Genomic DNA, 20466 nt, shown 5'->3' on the forward strand with positions numbered 1-20466 from the left:
ACTTAGGGGGCTGGGGTTGCGGCTCAGTGGTAGAGCGCTCGCCTAGCATGCATGAGACACTGGGTTCGATCCTCAGCACCACATAAATGTAAAATGAAGATATCGTGACCACCTAAAACTTAAAAATAAATATTATAAAATAAAAAATAAAATAGACTTAGGTCTGGGGATGTAGCTCAATGATAGAGCTCTTGCCTAGCATGCATGAAGCCCTGAGTTCAAGTCTCAGTAACATACACACACACACACACACACACACACACACACACTTAAAAGAGACAAGTGTGGTGGTGCATACATAGTCCCAACAACTCAGAAGAATCATAAGTTCAAGGCCAGCCTGTGCAATTTAACCATACTCTGTCTCAAAAATTAAAAAAAAAATTAAAAGGCAGGGCTGGAGATATAGTTCAGAGAGGTAGAACACTCCTAGGTTCAATCCCCAGTACTTAAAAAAAAATGACTTAACAGAGATGCAAACTAATCACAATATATGAACTTTATGTGAATCCTGATTTTAAAAAGTGAATTACAGGATTGGGTTTTGGCTCAGTGGTACAGCGTTCACCTGGCATGCACGAGGCACTGGGTTCCATCCTCAGTTCCACATAAAATGTAAAATAAAGGTATTGTGTCCACCTAAAACTAAAAAATAAACATTAAAAAAAAGTAAGTTATAGCTGGGCATGGTGGCACACATCTGTAATCCCAGAGCTCAGGAGGCTGAGGCAGGAGGATCTTGAGTTCAAAGCCAGCCTCAGCAACAGTGAGGCACTAAGCAACTCAATGAGACCCTGTCTCTAAATAAAATACAAAATAGGGCTGGGGATGTGGCTCAGTGGTCAGGTGCCCCTGAGTTCAAGTCCTGGTATCCTCCCCCCGCAAAAAACTAATTATAAACAAATGAATATTTATAATGCTTATAAGAACAGGAAATTTGAACAATGATAGACAATTTTATGACAATAAGAAAATCTTGTTAAATTATTTAGCTGTGATAATAATATTTTGATTACATTTTTAAAAAGAGAGTCCTTGCCGGGCATGGTGGTACAGGCCTGTAACCTCAGTCACTCAGGAGACTGAGGCAGAAGGCACAAGTTTGAGGTCAGCTGGGGCAACTTAACCAAACCCTGTCTCAAAAAAAAAAATTTTTTTTAAGGGCTAAGGATGTAGCTCAGTGGCATAGTATTTGCCTAACATGCACAACGCTCAGGCTTCAATCACCAGTACTGCAATAAAATAAAATAAAATAAAAATAAAAGAGAAAGAGTCCAGTCCTCAAAAAACTGAAGGCCAAATCTTCTAATATGCAGATGCTAACACACAGTAAGTGGGGAGGTTGAAGTTCATTGGATTAGACAAAGGAGAATGAAGGAAAGGGAGGGAAGATGGGATTAGGAAAGACAGTAGAATGAATCTGTCCTAAACATCCTATGTTCATATACGAATACACAACCAGTAACTCCACAGCATGTACAACCACAAGAATGGGATCCTAATTAGACTAAATTATATTCCATGTATGTACAATGCCAAAATACACTCTATTGTCATGTATATCTAAAAAGAACAAATAAAAAAAAATCTTTAAAAAAAGAGTCCTTACCTTTTAAATCCACATATTAAAATATTTCCAAAAGAAATCATATAATCTGAAATTTGCTCCAAAATAATACAGTGACAATACTAAGTATAAATGAAATGAGATTGGTCATAAATTCATAATTTTTGAACCTCATTATACTATTTTCTCATTTTTTTTACTTGGTTAAAAACAGCTTTACTACTTCAAATGTCAGGATTTCCTTCTTTTTTAAAAAACACTGAATAACATGCCATTGTATGGATATGCCACATTTTCTTCATCCATTCATCTCTCAACAGACAGGACACTTGGGTTGTTTCCAAATCTTTTTTTTTATTTTTTAATTTTTTTTTAGTTGTAGGTGGACACAATACTTTTATTTTATGTTTATTTTTATGTGGTGCTGGGGATTGAACCCAGTGCCTCACGCATGCTAGACAAGCTCTCTACTACTGAGCTACAGACCCGGCCCTGTTTCCAAATCTTGGCCATTGTGAATACCGAGTGGTGCACACCTGTAATCTCAGCAGCTCCCGAAGCTGAGGCAGGAGGATCTCGAGTTCAAAGCCAGCCTCTGCAAAGTTGAGGCACTAAAGCAACTCAGTGAGACCCTGTCTCTAAATAAAATACAAAATGGGGCTGGGGATGTGGCTCAGTGGCCTAGTGCCCCTGAGTTCAATCCCTGTTACCCCCGAAAAAAAACATCAGTTGGCTATACATATATGGGCTTATTTCTATTTATCTGTCTTTACCTCAGTACCATACTGTCTTAATTACTATAGTTTTATAATGCATTTTGAAGTCAGGAAATGTACAACATGAATGAACCAGGAAGACATTATGCCAAGTGAAATAAGTCAGTCATGGAAGGTCGAATACCATATAAATTTAATTTACATGAGATATCTACAATAGTCAAACTTATAGCAGCAGAGAATACAATAGATGTTGTGGGAGACCAACTTTGCACGTGACTGAGTCACACTCCCGGCTGGGTGCTAAGGCACTCAGTCACAGAAATGTGACAGAGCTTTCTCCACCCTTCTTGGGTTCTAGGGTGGATGTCTCGTGCATGGGTGTGTCTTGCTACAGCCCATGGGTGAAGCTATGCTCACCTGTTCCTTTGTAATATAACCCCTTGCCCTGTAGGATAGAATCTTCCATGGAAGTGCCTTGTGTGTGTCCCCTTCTCTTACTGTGCCCTTGGGTGTGGCCTACCCAGGTGTCAGTCAACCTGCTGACAGTGGACATCATGAAGATAGACTCAGCCCCCTGAAACCTGACCCCTTGCCTCTTTGAATAGCTTCTCCTCAATAAAAGGAGTCAAAGCGTGCTCTTGCTCTCTCCCTTCCTGCGGACACTTAAGGTCAGAGGAGCTGTCACAGCGACCCTAATGAGAAAGGTATTTGTGTGGTTATTTTGCAAAGCCCAGTCAGCCCAGTTTACCTGGAGTGACCCCTGAGCCTTCTAGTCGTGAGAACAGAAACCCAGCAAGTTGTTGTGGGGAACTAGGACTTGGCGGAAATGGGGACTTGTTCAATGGAAGTAACAATCACTTTTGCTAGATGAATAAATTTTAAAGGTGTGCTGTACCACATCGTGCCTATAGTTAACAATATGGTATTGTGCACTTCAAAATTTACTAAGAGACACTAGGCACAGTAACATACATCTATCATGCCAGTGACCTGGGAGGCTAAGGCAGAAGGATCATATGTTTGAGGCCAGCCTCAGTAACTTAGCAAGACCCTGTCTCAAAATAAAAAATAAATAAATAAAATAAAAATAAAAAGATGTAGCTCAGTAGTAGAGCACGCCTAGGTTCAATTCCCAGGACCTACCCATGCCCCCCCCCCCAAAAAAAAATCATAAAGAGGTTAGGTTTCTTGGTAAAAGTAAGAGGACAGAAAAGGACTTTGGGAAGTGATGAGTATGCTTGTTACCTGAACTATAGTGAGAGAATGACAGGCATTTGCACACATCTCTCATGTGTGCAAACTTGTCAAATTGGACACATTAAATATGTACAGATCTTGACGTGTCGATTACACCTCAACAAAACTTAAAAAAAAAAAGAAACAGTTTTGTTGAGGTATAATTAGCACACCAATAAAATCTAGCAATTGTAAATGTATAACTTAACAATTTTTTGAGTTGTACAAACATCATTTCAATCCAGTTTAAGAACATTTCTAGCAACCTCCAGAAGTTTCCTTAGGCCCCTGAAGTCAGTTCCCACTCCCACTCTCACCTCCAGCCCTAGCCCTGGGCCACCACTGATCTGTCTTTTGTCTCTCCAAATAGACCTTTTTTGGACATTTTATTTAAATCATATCATACAATATGTGTTTTTCACTGTTCTCTATACTAGTATATAAGTTTTACATATTCTATAAAAGAAAAAAAACACTTTTTGTTGAATATTCATATAGCACTTTATTTTTTAGAGCAGTTTTTTTAATATTTATTTTTTTTCGTTGTAGTTGGACACAACACCTCCATTCCATTCATTTATTTTTATGTGGTGCTGAGGATAGAACCCAGGGCCCTGGGCATGCTAGGCGAGCGCTCTATGGCTGAACCACAATCACAGCCCTTTAGAGCAGTTTTAGACTGCTCTAGCAGGTCCGTCCTTACGTCCTCTGCCCCCACATGCCCATCCCCACTGGAGTGGGATGCTTTTTACACTAGCACCTTGTTGTCAGCCAAGGTCCCTGGCTTATATTAGGGTTCACTGTTGGTGTTGCACGTCCTATAGGCTTTGACAAATTTATAATGACATGTATCCACCATTATAGTATCACATATGCTTAAAATCCTCTGAGCACTTTGTTTTGTTTTTTCTTTCTCTTTTTCTTTTTTGGTACTAGGGATTGAACCTAGTGAAGCCAGATTTAAAGTTAGGTAGTCAGTGTAGTTAGGTAAATCGGGTCTAATACCGAGTGAAATCTAAAATGGAGGCCATGTTGGGAATGACTCAGGGAAAACAGGACAACTCATGGAATGTTAATAAAGGCCCTAGGCCAAAGTCCACCTGGAAGAAATGTTAATGAACATCCCCCAACAGATTTGAAGACAGCCCATCCCAAAGAAGTGTTAATGAAGCCCAGGATACAGCCCCCAACAGATTTGGAGATAGCCCATCCCAAAGAAATGTTAATGAACAGCAAACTTGACTCGGAAATGACCAGATTACTTCTTTGTCCCAAACCCTTCCCACCTACATTCCATCACCAAACCTATAAAAAGGGGAACACATTGCCCGCTAACTGGATTCCACCTTTTGGGTCCCCTTCTTCCTCCGGGAGAAGTCTTTTCTTCTGTCCTTTAATAAATTTCTAATTTCCAATAAATTTCTAATTTCTACTCTGACCTTGCCTCGGCGTGCTTCTTTGGTGTTATTCTTCAACATCGGGGAGCAAGAACTCGTCACTGAGCCACATCCCCAGCCCTTTGCATATTTTATTTAGAGACAGGACCTCACTGAGTTGCTTAGGGCTTCACTAAGATGCTGAAGCTGGCTTTGAATTCATGATCCTCCACCTCAGCATACGGAGCCACTAGGTTTACAGGCGGGTGCCACTATGACCAGCAAGCACTTTGTTTTCTAATGTGCTTTTATAAACTTGATCTGAAGCGCACCATAGTCAAAACAGGTGAGCAAGGCAGGATAACATTTCTTGTCAATTCCATATACATGCAGACTGAGACTCAGAGTGTTACTGACTGAGGTCACAGAGCTAGTTACTAACTGAACCAGTACTCTATTTTGGCCTCTGGTCACCTGACAAGGTGTTTCCCCCATCATGCTGCTTCTCTAACCTGTCTACCAATCTGGTTCCCCCATCCATCACTTAGTGCCCCATCCTTTCAACTCAGGCCTCTCCATATTGGAGGAAGGTCTGAGATGCGAGTCTTGGCTGCACCTGCATTCTTCCCACCCAGAGACTCAGGCTGCTCTTTTTCTTCCAGTCTAAGATATGCCGCAGTCCGGCTGCAGCAAAATAACGGGGGGTGGGGGGGGTGGGGGGGGGTTGTGGTGTGTGTGTGACACGAATAACTTCTGTAGATTGATGCAGCAGGAGTAGGAGCCCTTTATTGTAGGGCAACAGAGCTATTTATACATTTTGCACAGCTTATCTTAATTAGCATAAACTAGATACATCAGTCAACCAATAAGGAATCTCCACACTTAATGGCTCACTTTTGTTACTTCTCAAACCACTCCCTCTGACATTTTGCCAGGCACCATCCAGACTTGTTTACGAACTCTAACATTCCTCTGGCAAAATACCAGGTGTTATTTTTGACTTATTTACAGACCTTAACAAAGATAGAAAGGGGATGCCAGTCACACCAGAGGTGAGGACTTAGGGAGATCAGGCTGCTTGGTTTCCTCCGTTTATAAGAGACTATGGCAGAAATAAGACGGTCTGTGAGTGTGTACATGTGTGTTCCTTGCTTATGAGGACGTTGAGGAGGGGCAGTGGGCCAGGACAAGAAGTGTCCAGGAGTTTCCTGGTCAGTCCTTTGGCCCATGACACGTCTTCTTTAAGCCTATGTGGGCGAGTGTGTGGTGGGCTGTCTGTGGCACAGCTGTGTGTTCACATTTGCCCCCGTGTTGTGTACTGTGTTTGTGGCAGGGCCTAATAGTGGGTGGACATTTCTTTGTCTGTCCTTTGTATTTAGCACTTGGAAAAAATATATATTTATGGTGCTGGGGTATAGCTCAGTGACAGAGCCCTTGCCTAGAATGTGCAAGGTCCTGGGTTCAACTGCTCACACTTAAAAAAAAAAAGTATCTTGACTTCTTTGTAACCCCATACTTTCATATTTTGGTGTTTTAATAGTCATCTGTCAGGAAAAACAGAGAAGAAACCACTGATGGGGCTTTCCTCCTGGGAATGGGACTGAAAGTCTCAGGACTCTATGCATACTCTCTTGTTCTATTTGAACTTTTTTTTTTTTTGTCATGTATCTGTATTATTTTCATGATAACACAAAGGGGAAATCCTAAGTATCTCTGGTGAGCAAAGTGTGTGTGCCCATCTCCCTGAAGAAACTGCTTCTATCCACCTGCATAATTATTCTAGAGCAGAGCAGATTGGGAGGGATGTCAAATGTGTCCTTAACAAATATTTGACAAATGTTTTCTGTGTGCCAGGCACAGTTCTAGAAGTCACACATACAGTGAAGATGCAAACAATTCCTTCCCTCCTGGGGAATTATATTCTACCAGGTGAAGCTAGACACAAAACAAAATTAATCGTGGTACACGAAGAAGGGAAGGCAGAAAAGGCTGATAGAGAGTAATGGGGTTAGAGGCTGCCATATTGAATAGGGTGGCCTGGAAAGCTGACAAGTGAACACAGATTTGAAGAAGGAAAAGACTTGAAGGAGGTAAAGAATGAGCCAGGAATCCAGCTGCCGGGCAGAGTCCTGGGCAGAGGGACAGCAAATGCAAAGGCTGTGAAGGCAAGGGGTATGGCTGGCACGCTTGAGGAGCAGCCCGGAAGCCGGCGAGGCTACAGAGTAGTGGGAGCTGGAGTTAGGGAGACAAGTGGGTGACCAAACCACGTGGGACCTGTGGGCCTCTCGGTTTTTACCCCAGGTGAGACTCTGGAGTGTTCTGGGCAGGGAGGGTCACAGTTCTCAGTCTGTTCACGTGTGTTCAATGTGCTGAGTGGAAACCGTGGTGAGGCAGGCGCAGAGCAGGGCGCAAGGAGAGAGGGGGTAGGGCGTGGGCAGGGTGGCGGTGGGCGTCAGGTTCTGGAAATATTTGGGAGAACCGGCTGCAGTGGCCCATGGGTGGGTGGAGGGTTTGAGAATAAGGAAACAGTCCAGAAGGGCCCAGAGGCGTGGGTTCCCAAGAGGGCCTAGCCGGGTCGTCCCCCTCGCGGCCCACTCGATCCCTTTTCCAGGGTCACGTGGTCGCGGCAGGCGCCCCCTGGCGCGGGAAGCAGCGCGCGGCGGCGGCGATGGCAGCGGCTGGGGCGCGGGGGCGCGGGGAGCCGGTGGAGCCGGGCGCACCGGGCCGCCGGGCCCTGTACTTCTGCGGGAGCATCCGTGGCGGACGCGAGGACCGGGCTTTGTACGCGCGGATCGTATCCCGGCTGCGGCGCTTCGGGGCAGTGCTCACCGAGCACATGGCGGCTGCCGAGCTAGGCGCGCGTGGTGAGGCTCCGGGGGCGCGGGCTGCGGGGAGGCAGACCTGGGGACAGGCTGGCGAGAGACGGGCCCGGCCCCAGCCTCTTACGGCCACTGCACGCCCCACCCTCCTGCCCGGCGCTCGGTCCAGCGCCCCCGCCCTAGAAGGAACCCGGGTGGGCGCAGGCGGCGTCTGCCCCAGTACACTGCAGTGAGACACCAGTCCTAGCATTAGGCTCTCTTACTTCGGTCCCTTGAACTCTCTTCAGCCCCCTCCCGGGCGCTTTTTGGCGAAGAGCTGAAGGTAGACAGATTGGGCTACTTCTCCCAGCTCATGTCCCACTTCGCCCGCGGGTCCTCTGCCCCGCCTCCCCGCTTTCTAAGAATCAGCCCTCCCTTTGACCCGACAGACCCTACTTTTCTCAACCACCCTCTCCTGAGCCACCTTCAGCCCGAATGACCTCTTTTCAGGCTGTTATCAAAGTGATGCTGAGTGAAAGATCCCGGAAGCTGATCTTTCTAAAGCCAAGTTTTGATACGTTGGTCTGGAATCTCACCATCCTTCCAGTTTGTTCCTTCTGCCCAGATAACTTTTAGTGATTCCACCTCCCTTACCCAAGAGCAAGGCCATGATTTGTGGGACCTAATGCAATTTTTGGAGACCTTTTAAAAAACAAAAATCTCAAAACCAAATTGCTAGGGAATTAGAAAAGGTCTGTGCAAGTTAGGGATCCTGAAAGCTCAAGGTCCACTAGCTCCATTGGGCCTACTTGTCTGGTAGTTCTGGAGCTTTAGTGTGCTCAAGTGTCATGAGGGAGTTTGTTTAAAATGTAATCTATCAATCACCAGTCTGATTAAAGCCTTTGAATAAGATAAAGCCTTTGAATCTGTTTTTAACAAGCTGTCCAGTGGTTCTGATGCCTCTAGATGTGAGCCTCACCATTTAATCAAGCAGGAAGCAGCAGTCCTTACCCTCTGTGCCCATGAACTTTTGTCTAGCCACTTGGTTCCACAATGTTAGTCCTTCCTATATCTTCATGTGCCCTAATCACACATTGCCACCTTGCACAGGGTTGAGTGGAAAAAAAAAAACATATAGTAGTTGATCACCCCTTTTGACAGGCTCCTTGTATTGGACAGGCCCTTGAGGTTCTCCCTCACAGAGTAGGGTGGTCAGAGAGTCATCAAGGGCAATAGAAAGTTACTGTGAGCCAGGATGGGGAGCATCATTGACCAGCTTTTCTTTGACCTTAGGAGAAGAGGCTGCTGGGGGCGACAGGCTCATCCATGAGCGAGACTTGGCCTGGCTGCAGCAGGCAGATGGTGAGTGACCTCCCTTCCACCTAAAAGCTCCCCTGGAATGTTAGCTTCCTGGGGACATCCTAGCCTCCTCACTACAGCCAACTGTTATCCTTTGCTTACAAGCGCAAGGGCCCCAGGTATTAAGCCCTAATCTCATATTTCTTCCAGTGGTCGTGGCTGAAGTGACACAGCCATCCTTGGGTGTAGGCTATGAGCTGGGCCGGGCTGTGGCCCTCAATAAGCAAATCCTGTGCCTGTTTCGCCCACAGTCTGGCCGAGGTGAGTACTCCAAGCCCTAGACAGCTACCCCTGTCACTCCCCAGCTTTCTGTAGGTCCAGCCTCAGCTCCTTCCTTAGTAAGCTCTGAGCACAGTGCTTTTCCCCAGTGAGTTAGGGCAGGAAACGGGGGGGGGGGGGCCGCTACGGGGGTTAGGGGGGTTTAAAAGGGAGGCAGCTTCACTTTCCCTTCCCTCCCCAGTGCTTTCAGCCATGATCCGGGGAGCAGCAGATGGCTCAAGGTTCCAGGTGTGGGACTACGAAGAGGGAGAGGTGGAAGCCATTCTGGATCGATACTTTGAGGCTGATCCTCCTGAGCAGGTGGCTGTCTCTGATGACCCAACTGCCTGACTTAAGCCCACTTTACTAAAACCTTCTGACTGAAACTGCTGTAGTTATCATTCCTGCCTTTAGCCCAGTAGCAAATTAAAAGAATTGTTTAAAATTCTATGGTTTTGTCTGTATTTTGGTGGGGATGGAGCAAGTCTTTGGTCATATCCCCACCCCCCCGCATTTCATTTCAAGGTAGAGAGAGACCCTTTAAAAGTCTGTAGGTCCCTAAGAGGAGGATACCTCCTCATGTTCTTGGAGGAAGGCTATCCTGGGGGGTGGCCTTTCATCTCATCTCCTCTGAAGTGGGGCTGGGTCTGCACCTGGCCCTGGACCTTGTGGACTTCACTTCCCTTTATCAGCTTAGACCAGATGGGTCTGTTTTGGGCCTTCTCGGAGGGCAGAAGAGTCTGGAGGTCTAAAGACAACGGTATGAGGGGAACAGTGGGAGATGAAGCTGGCTGTCCCTAGGGAAGCTATCCAGCCTCCTTTCAGAGAAGTTTGTGAAAAAAAGTTTATTCAGTAAACAGAAGAGTGTGCTGCAGACACTGGGGATCCCCTCCTCACAATGGTGGGAAGTGGTGAACTCCCCATCCCCACAGCCCCATGATTCTGGTGGGGCAACTCCAGCAGTTTCCTGCATCCTGCCCCTCAGTCATAGGCTTCATCATCATCCTCCTCATCACCAAAGAAGAAAGTCTCTCGGTCCAGATTTTCAGATTCCTCATCGTAGAAAAGGCTGTCATTGTCCAGTTCCTCATCAAACTCATCTTGCTGCCACTCGGGCACATCATCATCATCATCTTCCTCCTCGTCCTCTTCCTCCTCATCCTCTGCCTCCAGCCCAGAGGAATCCTGGGGCCTAAGGAAAGCCACTGCTCTGAGCCCAGAGAAGCCTGACATCTCCCACTGCCCCTCTGGGGCTCTGTCTGCCCTACTCACTGATTGTCAGGTACGTTGGATCCTCTTGCCTCCCGGGCCTCTACTGATGGACTCTGAAGACCAACTCGGAAATCCTGGCAGAAGCAGGAGAGCAGAGGACATGTGGCCTTGTGCCCAGCATACTTTCAGCTGTGTTTGCTGAGGGCCAGGCTCCTGCCATGAGTGCTCCCTCCTCTTACCATGGCCCTCCACAAGCAAATGCATTTGTGCAATGTAACTGGCTGGGAATCTCCAGAAATACAAGATACTCTGGCGGGAACCCCACCTGTGCTCGAGCAGCTTACAGTGCGTGTTTATGTATTCTTCCCAAGTTATTTTCTAGTCAGTGACAACCTGAGGGCAGGGTTCATGGTGCAGGTACAACACACCCATATTAGAACTGGAAGAACCTTGTAGGCTCCTTACTCCAGTGATCCTCACTTCTGGTCCTCACTTGTGAGATTTTGAACCCACATCTGGGAAATATAGTCTGAAAGGGTTTCCTGAGTGATTCTGATGGGCACCCTAGCCAAAAACCCTTGATATGGGCAAACCAACCACCATTCTATAGGAAACCCTGGGAGGTTAAAAAACAGGGACTGGCAGCACAGCTGGATGGTCCCAGGGATGGGACATCTGCCCAGGCCTCCTAACATCTATTCACCCTCCTCACTGCCTTTCCTTCTGGACTTGACCCTGGCAGGGTTGTGCTGGACATAGGTAGCCCCTGACCTTGTCAAGTGCAGGGGCACAAGTGGCCAGCAGTGGAGGTACCTGGGTGGAATGCTGCAGAATGGCTAGCAGCCTCTCCTGGATCCGCCGCAGCAGCTCCATGCCTGTGTTGAGACAGTCAGTCCGCAGGAGGCGCAGGGAAGAGGCCAGGTCTTGGCAGCGCAGCAGGGTCTCCTCTGTGGAGGGGCAGGTACAGGGGCTTGATTCCTTTTCTCATTCTCACCCACTCCTTCCACAAACACCTATGGAGCATCTACCAGGTGCCAGGCATGGCTATAGACACTCATGGAGCTTACATGCCAGTAGCAGGGTACAGACCAGGATCAACCCATCAGGTGCACATCTGCCCTTGGCCCCTATAGCATGGACTTTAGACCCAAGGGTGAGAAGCTATGCAGAATGAAGAAGATGGGGACAGAGTGAAGATGAGGGCATAGTGTTACCTGGCTGGTTGGGCATGGATGCTCAGGACTGAGAGGGGCCCCGCTCACCAAGGAGGATCTGCAGGGCATTGGTGTGCAGCTCCAGGCTCTCCGTCTGCTGCTCCACCACATCCATGTACTCTGTGTCCTGGCTGTAGAAGCTGTATACACAGGCATAGGCCAGCACCTAGGGAAGCCCCAGTCAGCATTCCCTGCCTGAGGCCTGGCACTTCTGCCTCCCCACCTACCCTCTCCTCAGTCCCTCCATCCAGATAAGTCAGATAAAAGCACCCAAGCCCACCAGGACCCTTTGGTACACTGTTCCCCCACCACTACCACCTTTCGAGCCTGCTCAAGGCCCCGGCAGGCATCACTGAGGAATGTGAAGGATCTGGGTGGGGGCACCTCATGGATGGCAGAGACTCGGTTCCGCAAGTTCACAGCAAATTCCTGCGTGAAGAAGGTACTCAGCATAGCCTCCCATGCAGTCACCCCAGCCCTCTGGCCTCACCCATCAACCTACCCGTTCCCTCCCTGCTCACCCGTGCCTGGTGATGGAAAGTACACCGTTCATTATAGTCCTGAAACCTCTTCTCCTGGCGAGCTGCTTTGCTTACCTGGTGAGAACACGTGGAGAAGGTTGTTGGATGCTTTGGTCCAACAGGATGGAGTTAATAATTAGAACAGCCACCATCCACTGAGGTGCTTCTGCATTGTACACAGGTGATTTTCATTTAAATTAGGGACATGTCGTATTATTAATCCCCTCTACAGGTGGGGACTTTGAGGCTTGCCCAGAGCCACACATGACTTCAGTGTCCTGCTCTGCTGTGCCCAGGCACCCACTGAGGATGCCCTGTCCTCAGATTCTCTGTGGCCACTTGGGGGTGAGAAGTCTTATTCTGAAGATAAAGGCCCTTGAAAACAAGCCTCCCAGTACAGAATTCCCAGTGTCTGCAGGCCCTAGTGGCTTCTGTCCTCCCCTCCACTGAGTCCCAACTGCAGTCACACTGCTCTAGACACAAAGCCCTTTTAGCCCAGGGCCAGCAGCAGCAGCCCATCGTGATTGTGCTTGGGCCTCTGCCTCCTGGGTGCCCAGCCTCTTACCATGGCAGAGCAGTTGTAATAGTCTTTGTGATTTGGCTTCCAGGACTTGAGGCAGCGCCAGCAGAATCCATGGTTACATTTGGCACAGGTCATGCTATGGAGGAAGCTAGCTTGTCAGAGGGTGCCTGCCTCTGGGCAGGGGTGTGCCAGGACTGCCAAGTGCCTGGACACACCACTGACAATGCCCTGGGCCTCTGGCCTGTCCCTCTGCCTTGTAGTTACCTTCATCTTTCCAAGCCCTGCTGCATGCACCCTTGCTTTTGAATTTGCCCACAGTATAGATTTTAAAGTGAGGAAAGGACAATGAAGGCCTAGGAAGTCACTCTGGGAGTGCCAAATTGAGGGGTGGTTCATCTTCTGAGCTTTACAACAGGCTTCATTGTCCCTTTCTTACTGCCAGGACTCCCTGCCCCTCCCTTGCCCTCTCATGTCCCAGTGCCCACAGTACCCCCTTCTTACTGCAGGCACCCCTCGTTCTTCTCAATGGGAGCCTGACAGCTGGGACAGCGTTTGGAGATGAGCTTGGCCAGGTGCTTGCTCTGGGCCTCCACACTCATGCCGTCATAGTAACCACCATCATCAACCCACTGAGACATGTGGCCACAGCTGGCAGGGTAGTGTGCCTAGAGCAGAAGGGGGTGATGAGGACACAGCTGAGCCCTGACAGTGTGACCCTGCTGGTGTGTATTGGGGGAGGGAGGGAGAGGACAAATCACAGAAGGGTGAACATCAATAGGGTTGTAGAGGATGAAGAAGGACAAGTCACATTCTGTGAGGGCAGGGGTGCTGAGCAGGGAAGGAGCGGGAATACTTGATCAGGGGCAGGGTATGGGGAGGGCAGCCACCTCAGGGAAGCTACAGTTGAAGCAGGAGGCCCAGCCGCACTTGGAGCAGGTGGTCCCACAGCCTAGGCCTTGGCGGCAGAGAATGCGGTCGCAGCCCTGGGGGTTGGTGCACCAGGTCAGGTTGGAACAGCTCTCCACATAACCACGCAGAAGGGCCTTCTCATACTGTAGGGCCACAGGTGCCACAAGGTGAGTACATGGTTCTCCAGGATGCCAAACCGCCAGGCTCCTAGCACCCCACAGGTCAATACATTCCTGGAGGCCCTTTGGTTCTGATTAGAGCCTCTCAGACTAGAGGGGATACCTTGGAGATGACCTCTGGTGAGGAGACGATGGCACGTATAAAAGCGCTGGTGGGCTGGGCGGGACAGTCAGCAATGGGGCAGGTGCAGTTCAGCACAAGGTTCTGCTCGATTCGAGTTGTCAGATACTCATTCCAACAAGACTGGGAGGGACAGAAGGAGAGATTGCTAAAAGACAGGTGTCCTTGTAACTGACCTAGCACCCACCCCTTCCCTACCATGTGTAAGGCCAGAGACAGCTGTTCCTAGATCTACCTCACAACTGACCCTGATCCTTCTGGTCTCTATGGGTTTTCTTGTGCTTGGCACAAAATACAGTTGTCTTTGAGGATGCACAGGCTCAGGCATTAGCCTAATATAATTACTGTTGAGTGGACGTGGAGGAAGGGAGTAAAGAGAACAAGAAAAAGAAGGAGGACCCAAGTTTTAAAAAGGATGGAAAGAGCAGACAGGCCAAAGAGAAAGGAGGCCTGAGCAATGAGTGGCCTTTTCTCTCCTAGGCACTGGTCTCAGTAGAGTTTTCAAGAAACTGTGTTAGGATGGAGAGTTGGGGGCCTCACCTTACAGCAGTAGTGCTTGCAGCAAAGGGAGGGCAAGTCGTCATTGGGTTCCAGGGGGCTCACACAGACGGGACAGTGATCAGGGCGTGTGGGGGCAGCCTGGGCTGGGGGTACACACAGTCCAGCTGCCAGTAACAGTGGCTCAGGGTCATCACTGTAATTCTGCAGCAGTTGTTCGGCACCCCAGTGGGTATGAGCCAAAAGGTGCTGAGCCACATCTGGCTCTAAGTTCAGTGTCTCCTGCACCTGCCGCACTGTCTGCTCCATCAACCCTTCTACTTCCTGGGGGCTCATGGTGCGGCCTGCTGGCAGCTGTAAAGATGCCAGAGCCACCATGGCTTCTGGGCTTGGGGAGAGAAAAGAGACAGCAATCAGTATCTCTGTGCTATTTATCTGACTTACCATCTGAACCCCACCTGATTCAACTCCCCACTTGCACACCATCACTTGGACTTGCGTTACCAGCCTGAGGGTTACAATGCAAACTGTCTGAACAAAGACCTCCACAGAAGGATTGGTAAATGTGGGGCTGGGGCTGGATGTAGCAATGACTGGTAATACTACATGGATCTGATGGGCAGAGGTAAGGATGCTAAACAACCGATAGTGGATGGGAAGATCCACTATAGGTCCCACCCAAAATGCTAGCAGCACCTTTGGTGAGAAAGAGTAGTCTATTTCTTTATTACACAAAGTGTGACCTATGGACCAGCAGCTCAAGTCTCATAGAAAGCGCTGCTGAGGGGCTGGGGTTGTAGCTCAGTGGTAGAGTGCTCACCTAGCATGTGCGAGGCCCTGGGTTCAGTCCTCAGCACCCCATAAAAAAAATAAATACAAGGGCTGGGATTGTGGCTCAGAGGCAGAGTGCTCACCTAGCTTTCAGTGAAGCACTGGGTTCAATCCTCAACACCACATAAAAATAAAATAAACATATTAAAAAAAAAAAAAAAAGAAAGCGCTGCTGAGCCAGGGTCTGCACTGAGCCCAATCCCAGCTGATGTGTGTGCATGTTTATATTTGAGAAAGATTATTCCAGAGAACTCACTTTACATACCATGTAAATAGCAGGCATGAAAATTAGTGTCATTAACAGTTTCTGATGAACTGGATCTGATGTTGGAAGTTTTAGGGGTGCTGGCCAATTATAAAAGGCTGATTGATAGCAAGTTCTGCAGAACAAACTTTTTCATATTTCACTGAGCAGAGTGCTTTTCAGCACTCTCTACATTTGCAGAATATTTCATATTTTTTAGAATGAGAGATATCTATAAAAGGGCTTGAGTGTTTAGGTCCCACGTGTAAGGGCTCCTTTTAGGAAGACAAGGATAGCAAGACCCCTTACTTAAGGGAATGGTGGTACACAAAGGGAAAATGAAGATTAGCAAAGGGAGGGAAATAATAGAGAAAGGGAATAGGACCAGACACAGAAAGACTGGAAATGTTTTTACAAAAAAAAAACAAAAAAAACTGGCTTTGGCCCTACAACCCTTCCCACCTCATTACAAACGGACAGAAGTGGAGGTGGCTACCTTGGCTTGGAGGCCTTGGTACTTTGGTTGCCACAGAAAGGGACATCTGCTTGACCCCGGCAGGGACCCATGGGCTCTGGTGTGGCATACATCAGGATCTGGGGCCGGTCATCACGCCGTTCTACATAGCCCTGGCCCAGGAGATGCAGAATGCAAGAGAGGACATCTGTACTAGTACAGGCTACACCTCCAGCAACAGCACGACCCAGGCTTCCAGGGGGATTTGGGCCCTTCTGCCAGGCCTCCAGCACCTGGACAGAAGAAACAAAACAAGCAGACTACTTTACTGAGGGGAGCCAGGCTGCCTGAGTTCAATGCCTGGCTCATTGGTTGTGTGACTATGGGTAAGTTATTAACTTTCTCATGCCTTATTTTCTTATCTGTCAAACAGACTAAAATAATAATATTTAGGATCACTGTGAAAACTAAATGACTTAATCATGCACACATTAAACATTCAAGTTTTTTTTCTAACTTCTAACTGGTCAGGAATAGAAACCCAGTCGGAAATGCTACCCAATGGAAGTCTCATACTGAGAATGATTTACCTTACCTTGTGAGACCTCTGGCTCCATCCCCCAACCCCAAGCAGGACTCCCTGCCTCTCCCAATGTCATGGTCCCCTCTGCCTACCAAACAAACCAGCTGATCAATGTGGAGGCCTTTTTCTCCATGGGCTTTAAGAATACGAATAAGAAGACAGCTCAAGAGGTTCCTCTTCTGTTCCAGGGTTCGGCCCTCATCCTTCTCAACATTCAGGTATGTCTGTGGAGGTATGAGCCACAGGACCTCCTCACTGGGCTGGAGTCCAGGCCTGCGGAGCCGCAGCACACCTGGAAACCAGGTTCTAGTCAGGTTCCCAAGGATAAGGAGGGACACATGAGTAAGGACTAAGAAGACACTACTAGACACTCATTCCCTAGTATACCATTCACCAATCTGAGAGCCCCCCTGCCCCACAGAAGAGACTCAGCCCAGCCCCCACTGACCTACCCCTGTGTGGAAAGTCCTGACCCTCTTGCAGGGTCAAAGGGCCATTCTCAGAGGTGAGGGGCAGAAGTGCCTGGTGTAGTAGCTCAGCAGAGAGGTCAGAATTCTTCAGCAAGGTCTCTATTGATACCTCCTGGTGAGGAGAAACAAGGCCAGTCAGGAGTAAAGGGAAAGGAAGAGAAAAGGAGGGAGGAGTATGGACCTAGAGAGTTTAGTAGGAAAATAGAGACAGGCAGAAGAGAATACTGAGAGGCTAAGGAGCTAAGGCACCTCTATCTGATTGAAATTCAACAGCAGCCACATCTGCACGGTGGACACATGCAGGGTCTGGTCACCAAACTGCAGCTCAGCCCTGCCCAGCCATGTCCACTGCAGTCGCCGATGTGGTCCCATGTCCAGAACTGGGTGGTTCTGACCTAGGAAATTATTGAGGAGAAAGGTGGAGGCAAAGACTAAAGGAAATGAGGGGGTTAGGGTCAGGTTATAAAAGCACAAAATATTTTTCAATCTGAGTTCACAATGATACACATTTTTAAAAGACTTCATTGGGCTTACATGAGTTTACTAGGGAACCAACAGTTATTATAACTCACTGGTTAAAAAATAAAGGAGGGGGGCTGGGGTTGTGGCTCAGTGGTAGAGCTCTCGCCTGGCATATGCAAGGCCCTGGGTTCGATCTTCAGCACCACATAAAAATAAATAAATAAAATAAAGGTATTGTGTCCAACTACAACTAAAACATAGATAGATAGATAGATAAATAGATAGATAAAGGAGAACAGGTCGGGCTGTAACTTAGTGGCAGATACTTGCCTAGCATGTGTGAGGTACTGGGTTCAATCCTTAGCACCAAATAAAAATAAACAAATAAAATAAAGGCGTTCTGTCCATTTACAACTGAAAAAAACTTTAAAAAATTATGGGACAAGAGGGAAGGATTAAGCCTTCCCTATAAAAACTATACTTTGAGGTAACCAATAATTGATGAGAGTAAGTTTCTCTTTATAGAGAAAACATTCCAGCTAACACATAAAGGAGTGACAAAACTATAGTATCACCATTTCATAATCCCCAATAAAATGACAGACATGAAAATCTCATGAAAAATTACATGTAATATGTAGATGAGATTGATGACATTGAAATCCACTGATCTGTCTTTACATCTCAAAGAGAGACAGATAGCTAGCTCTAACATGCCTTCTGCTGGAAGGATACAGTACCACCCTTGATGCTTTCTGGACAAGAAATCAAAGTAGAATCTGATTAATCCTCTACATCTAAATATCAGGTTTCAGGAAATAAAGGAGAGAGGGGAATATGTTAGAAGATACCAGGTGGATGCAGTCAGCAAAAGCCAGCCTGGGGACAACTCTAATTAACAACCAACCAATTTCCTCCAGAAACAATTACAAGGGGGAAAAAAGGGAGGCAGAAACCTATAGATTAAGGGAGTGAGTGATAATTCAACCAAATGCATTATGTGGGCTGCTTGGATCATCATTAAACTAAATAATCAAACAAAAACAAAAACAAAAAAAACTTGAGATAACAAGGGAAATATGAACACTATATATTTAATGGTATTAGAAAATATTTTTAACTTCTAAAGGTAATGATAGTGTCCTTGTTTTTAAAAAGGGAGTCCTTACCTTTCAGATTTGGGGATGAGAGAAAGTAGGTTAGGGGGACTAGATGAAACAAGATTGGCCAAGACTTACAATATACTGGTGGGCTGAAGTTTATTTATTATGTTTGTATATGCTTGAATTTTATTATAATAAAAAATTATTTTTTAAATAAGAGTAAAATGACCCATTCTCAGACAAATAAAAACTGGTAAGGTTTTTCTTTTTTCATGGTGCTGGGGATTGAACCCAGGTTTTCTACCAATATTCCCTCAATGCAGAAACTTTTAATGGATGTACTTTAAAAAAAAGACAATTGAGCATAGAAAGACCAAGATGCAAAAAGAATGGTGACTAAAGCAATTGGCATGATGGCAAATGTAAATAACCACTGAATAAGGGTTAAACTTGGAAATAATAAAAAAAAAGATAATTCTAAAATACTAAACACCAGTAAAATAGGAGTTAGGATTGGAGTTGGGATTTTTCAAAGGTCCTTTAATTGTTCAGAAAAGTGGGAAATCACATTAATTCAAGAAGGTTAAAAATATAAAGGTAGGGGCACTTTACTAGCATGCATGAGGCCCTGGGTTTGATCACCATTATGGCAAAAAATAAAAATGAAAAATAAAGACCAATACAAAAATGAATGCATAACTTCTAAAACTGACAGAAAAAAAATTTTTTAAAAATCTGTCAATCCAAAAGAAGAAAGTAAAAATGCACAAAAACCCGGAGTAGAATCATATGTACAAAGGTATTCAATTTATTGTTATTTTTTAAACATAAGAATAAATAAAAATATAAAATAAAAGATTAAAGATGTTGTTATTCATAAATAAATAGGCTAGAATTGACAACTCAGAAAAAGAGACTGTCGGGTTGAACAGAAAATAAATTCTAGGTAATTTCTAAGTCATATGTAAAACATAAGGGTATGACAAAGTTAAAATTATACTGGGGAAAATTCTGATGGGAGTAGAATGCTGGCATGACTTTAAAGTATCTTCTCCCACATACTGCTTGTTAATGGTAACAAGGGAGAAATATTAACTATCAGGTAGAGAACTCAAACAACCTTTTGACCTGGTTGTCAAAATTAACATCACAGGGGGCTGTGATGATACAGCAATTACTTAGCATGAATCAGGCCCTAGGTTTTTTTCAGCACCGAAAAAACAAAAACAATAATGAAATAAAAACTTCAACCGTCAACATTGAAAAAAAATTAACATCATAAACAAAAAGGCAGATAGAAACTGTGTGTCTGGGGATGAAATACCTTGAGAAGAACATAACATCATTTACTTAGTACTCCACCTGGGAATGTATAACCTGAAGTCTAATCATGAGAAAACATACAATTAAAATGAGAAACTATTTAAAAAATTTTAAAGGTCTGGTTTATGTGATGGTGCACACCTGAAATCTCAGTTCCTGAGGAGGCTGAGGCCAGCCTAGGTAATTGAGTAAGAAGACAATCTCAAAATTAAAAAAAAAAAAAAAAAAAAAAAAAGCTGATGGTGTAGCTCAGTGACAGAGCACCTGAGTTCAAGCCCCAGTAATACCACCACCAAAAAAAAAAAAAAAAAAAAGTCAATTTCCCAGATGACAAAGAAAGCTGAGGAAATAGTCTAGATTAAAAGAGACTAAAGAGACCTGACAACAAAATATGACAGGTAATCCTAGACTGCATCCTCTCCTGAACAAAAAAAAAAAAAAAAAACATGGAAAATGTTATGGGTCAACTCACAAAACTGGAATATAGATGTTAAATTTATTAATAA

General features: G+C 46.1%; 2 protein-coding genes across 2 annotated transcripts in view; one reads left to right on the plus strand and one right to left on the minus strand.

Annotated features, from left to right (window-relative positions):
• The first annotated feature begins 6505 nt into the window (after positions 1 to 6505).
• Positions 6506 to 9726, plus strand: Dnph1 (2'-deoxynucleoside 5'-phosphate N-hydrolase 1). Its single transcript, XM_026383707.2, has 5 exons — positions 6506 to 7199; positions 7510 to 7762; positions 8990 to 9058; positions 9206 to 9316; positions 9516 to 9726. Exons 2-5 carry the CDS (start codon positions 7567 to 7569, stop codon positions 9662 to 9664), a joined length of 525 nt encoding a protein of 174 aa, XP_026239492.1. The 5' UTR covers positions 6506 to 7199; positions 7510 to 7566; the 3' UTR covers positions 9665 to 9726.
• Positions 9727 to 10166: 440 nt separating this feature from the next.
• Cul9 (cullin 9) overlaps positions 10167 to 20466 on the minus strand; it is a 36229-nt gene continuing 25929 nt past the window's right edge. Inside the window, exons 27-41 of the mRNA XM_026383417.2 lie at positions 17322 to 17467; positions 17055 to 17184; positions 16695 to 16894; positions 16062 to 16312; positions 14533 to 14878; positions 13975 to 14115; positions 13671 to 13835; positions 13285 to 13448; positions 12826 to 12919; positions 12261 to 12335; positions 12058 to 12168; positions 11788 to 11905; positions 11339 to 11472; positions 10586 to 10659; positions 10167 to 10505 (exon numbers count right to left, since the gene is read on the minus strand). Coding sequence (XP_026239202.2) covers positions 10295 to 10505; positions 10586 to 10659; positions 11339 to 11472; positions 11788 to 11905; positions 12058 to 12168; positions 12261 to 12335; positions 12826 to 12919; positions 13285 to 13448; positions 13671 to 13835; positions 13975 to 14115; positions 14533 to 14878; positions 16062 to 16312; positions 16695 to 16894; positions 17055 to 17184; positions 17322 to 17467 — 2360 coding nt within the window. The 3' untranslated portion in view covers positions 10167 to 10294. The remainder of the gene's footprint in view (positions 10506 to 10585; positions 10660 to 11338; positions 11473 to 11787; positions 11906 to 12057; positions 12169 to 12260; positions 12336 to 12825; positions 12920 to 13284; positions 13449 to 13670; positions 13836 to 13974; positions 14116 to 14532; positions 14879 to 16061; positions 16313 to 16694; positions 16895 to 17054; positions 17185 to 17321; positions 17468 to 20466) is intronic.

The sequence above is a fragment of the Urocitellus parryii genome, chromosome 8 (assembly GCF_045843805.1).
Source record: "Urocitellus parryii isolate mUroPar1 chromosome 8, mUroPar1.hap1, whole genome shotgun sequence".
NCBI lineage: Eukaryota > Metazoa > Chordata > Mammalia > Rodentia > Sciuridae > Urocitellus > Urocitellus parryii.

Bases quoted from the DNA above. Each gene is read 5' to 3' on its own strand.
- Dnph1 (XM_026383707.2), top strand. From the start codon at position 7,567: ATGGCAGCGGCTGGGGCGCGGGGGCGCGGGGAGCCGGTGGAGCCGGGC. The intron at 9,059-9,205 runs GTGAGTGACCTC...TATTTCTTCCAG, and splicing joins CTGGCTGCAGCAGGCAGATG to TGGTCGTGGCTGAAGTGACA. The intron at 9,317-9,515 runs GTGAGTACTCCA...TTCCCTCCCCAG, and splicing joins TCGCCCACAGTCTGGCCGAG to TGCTTTCAGCCATGATCCGG.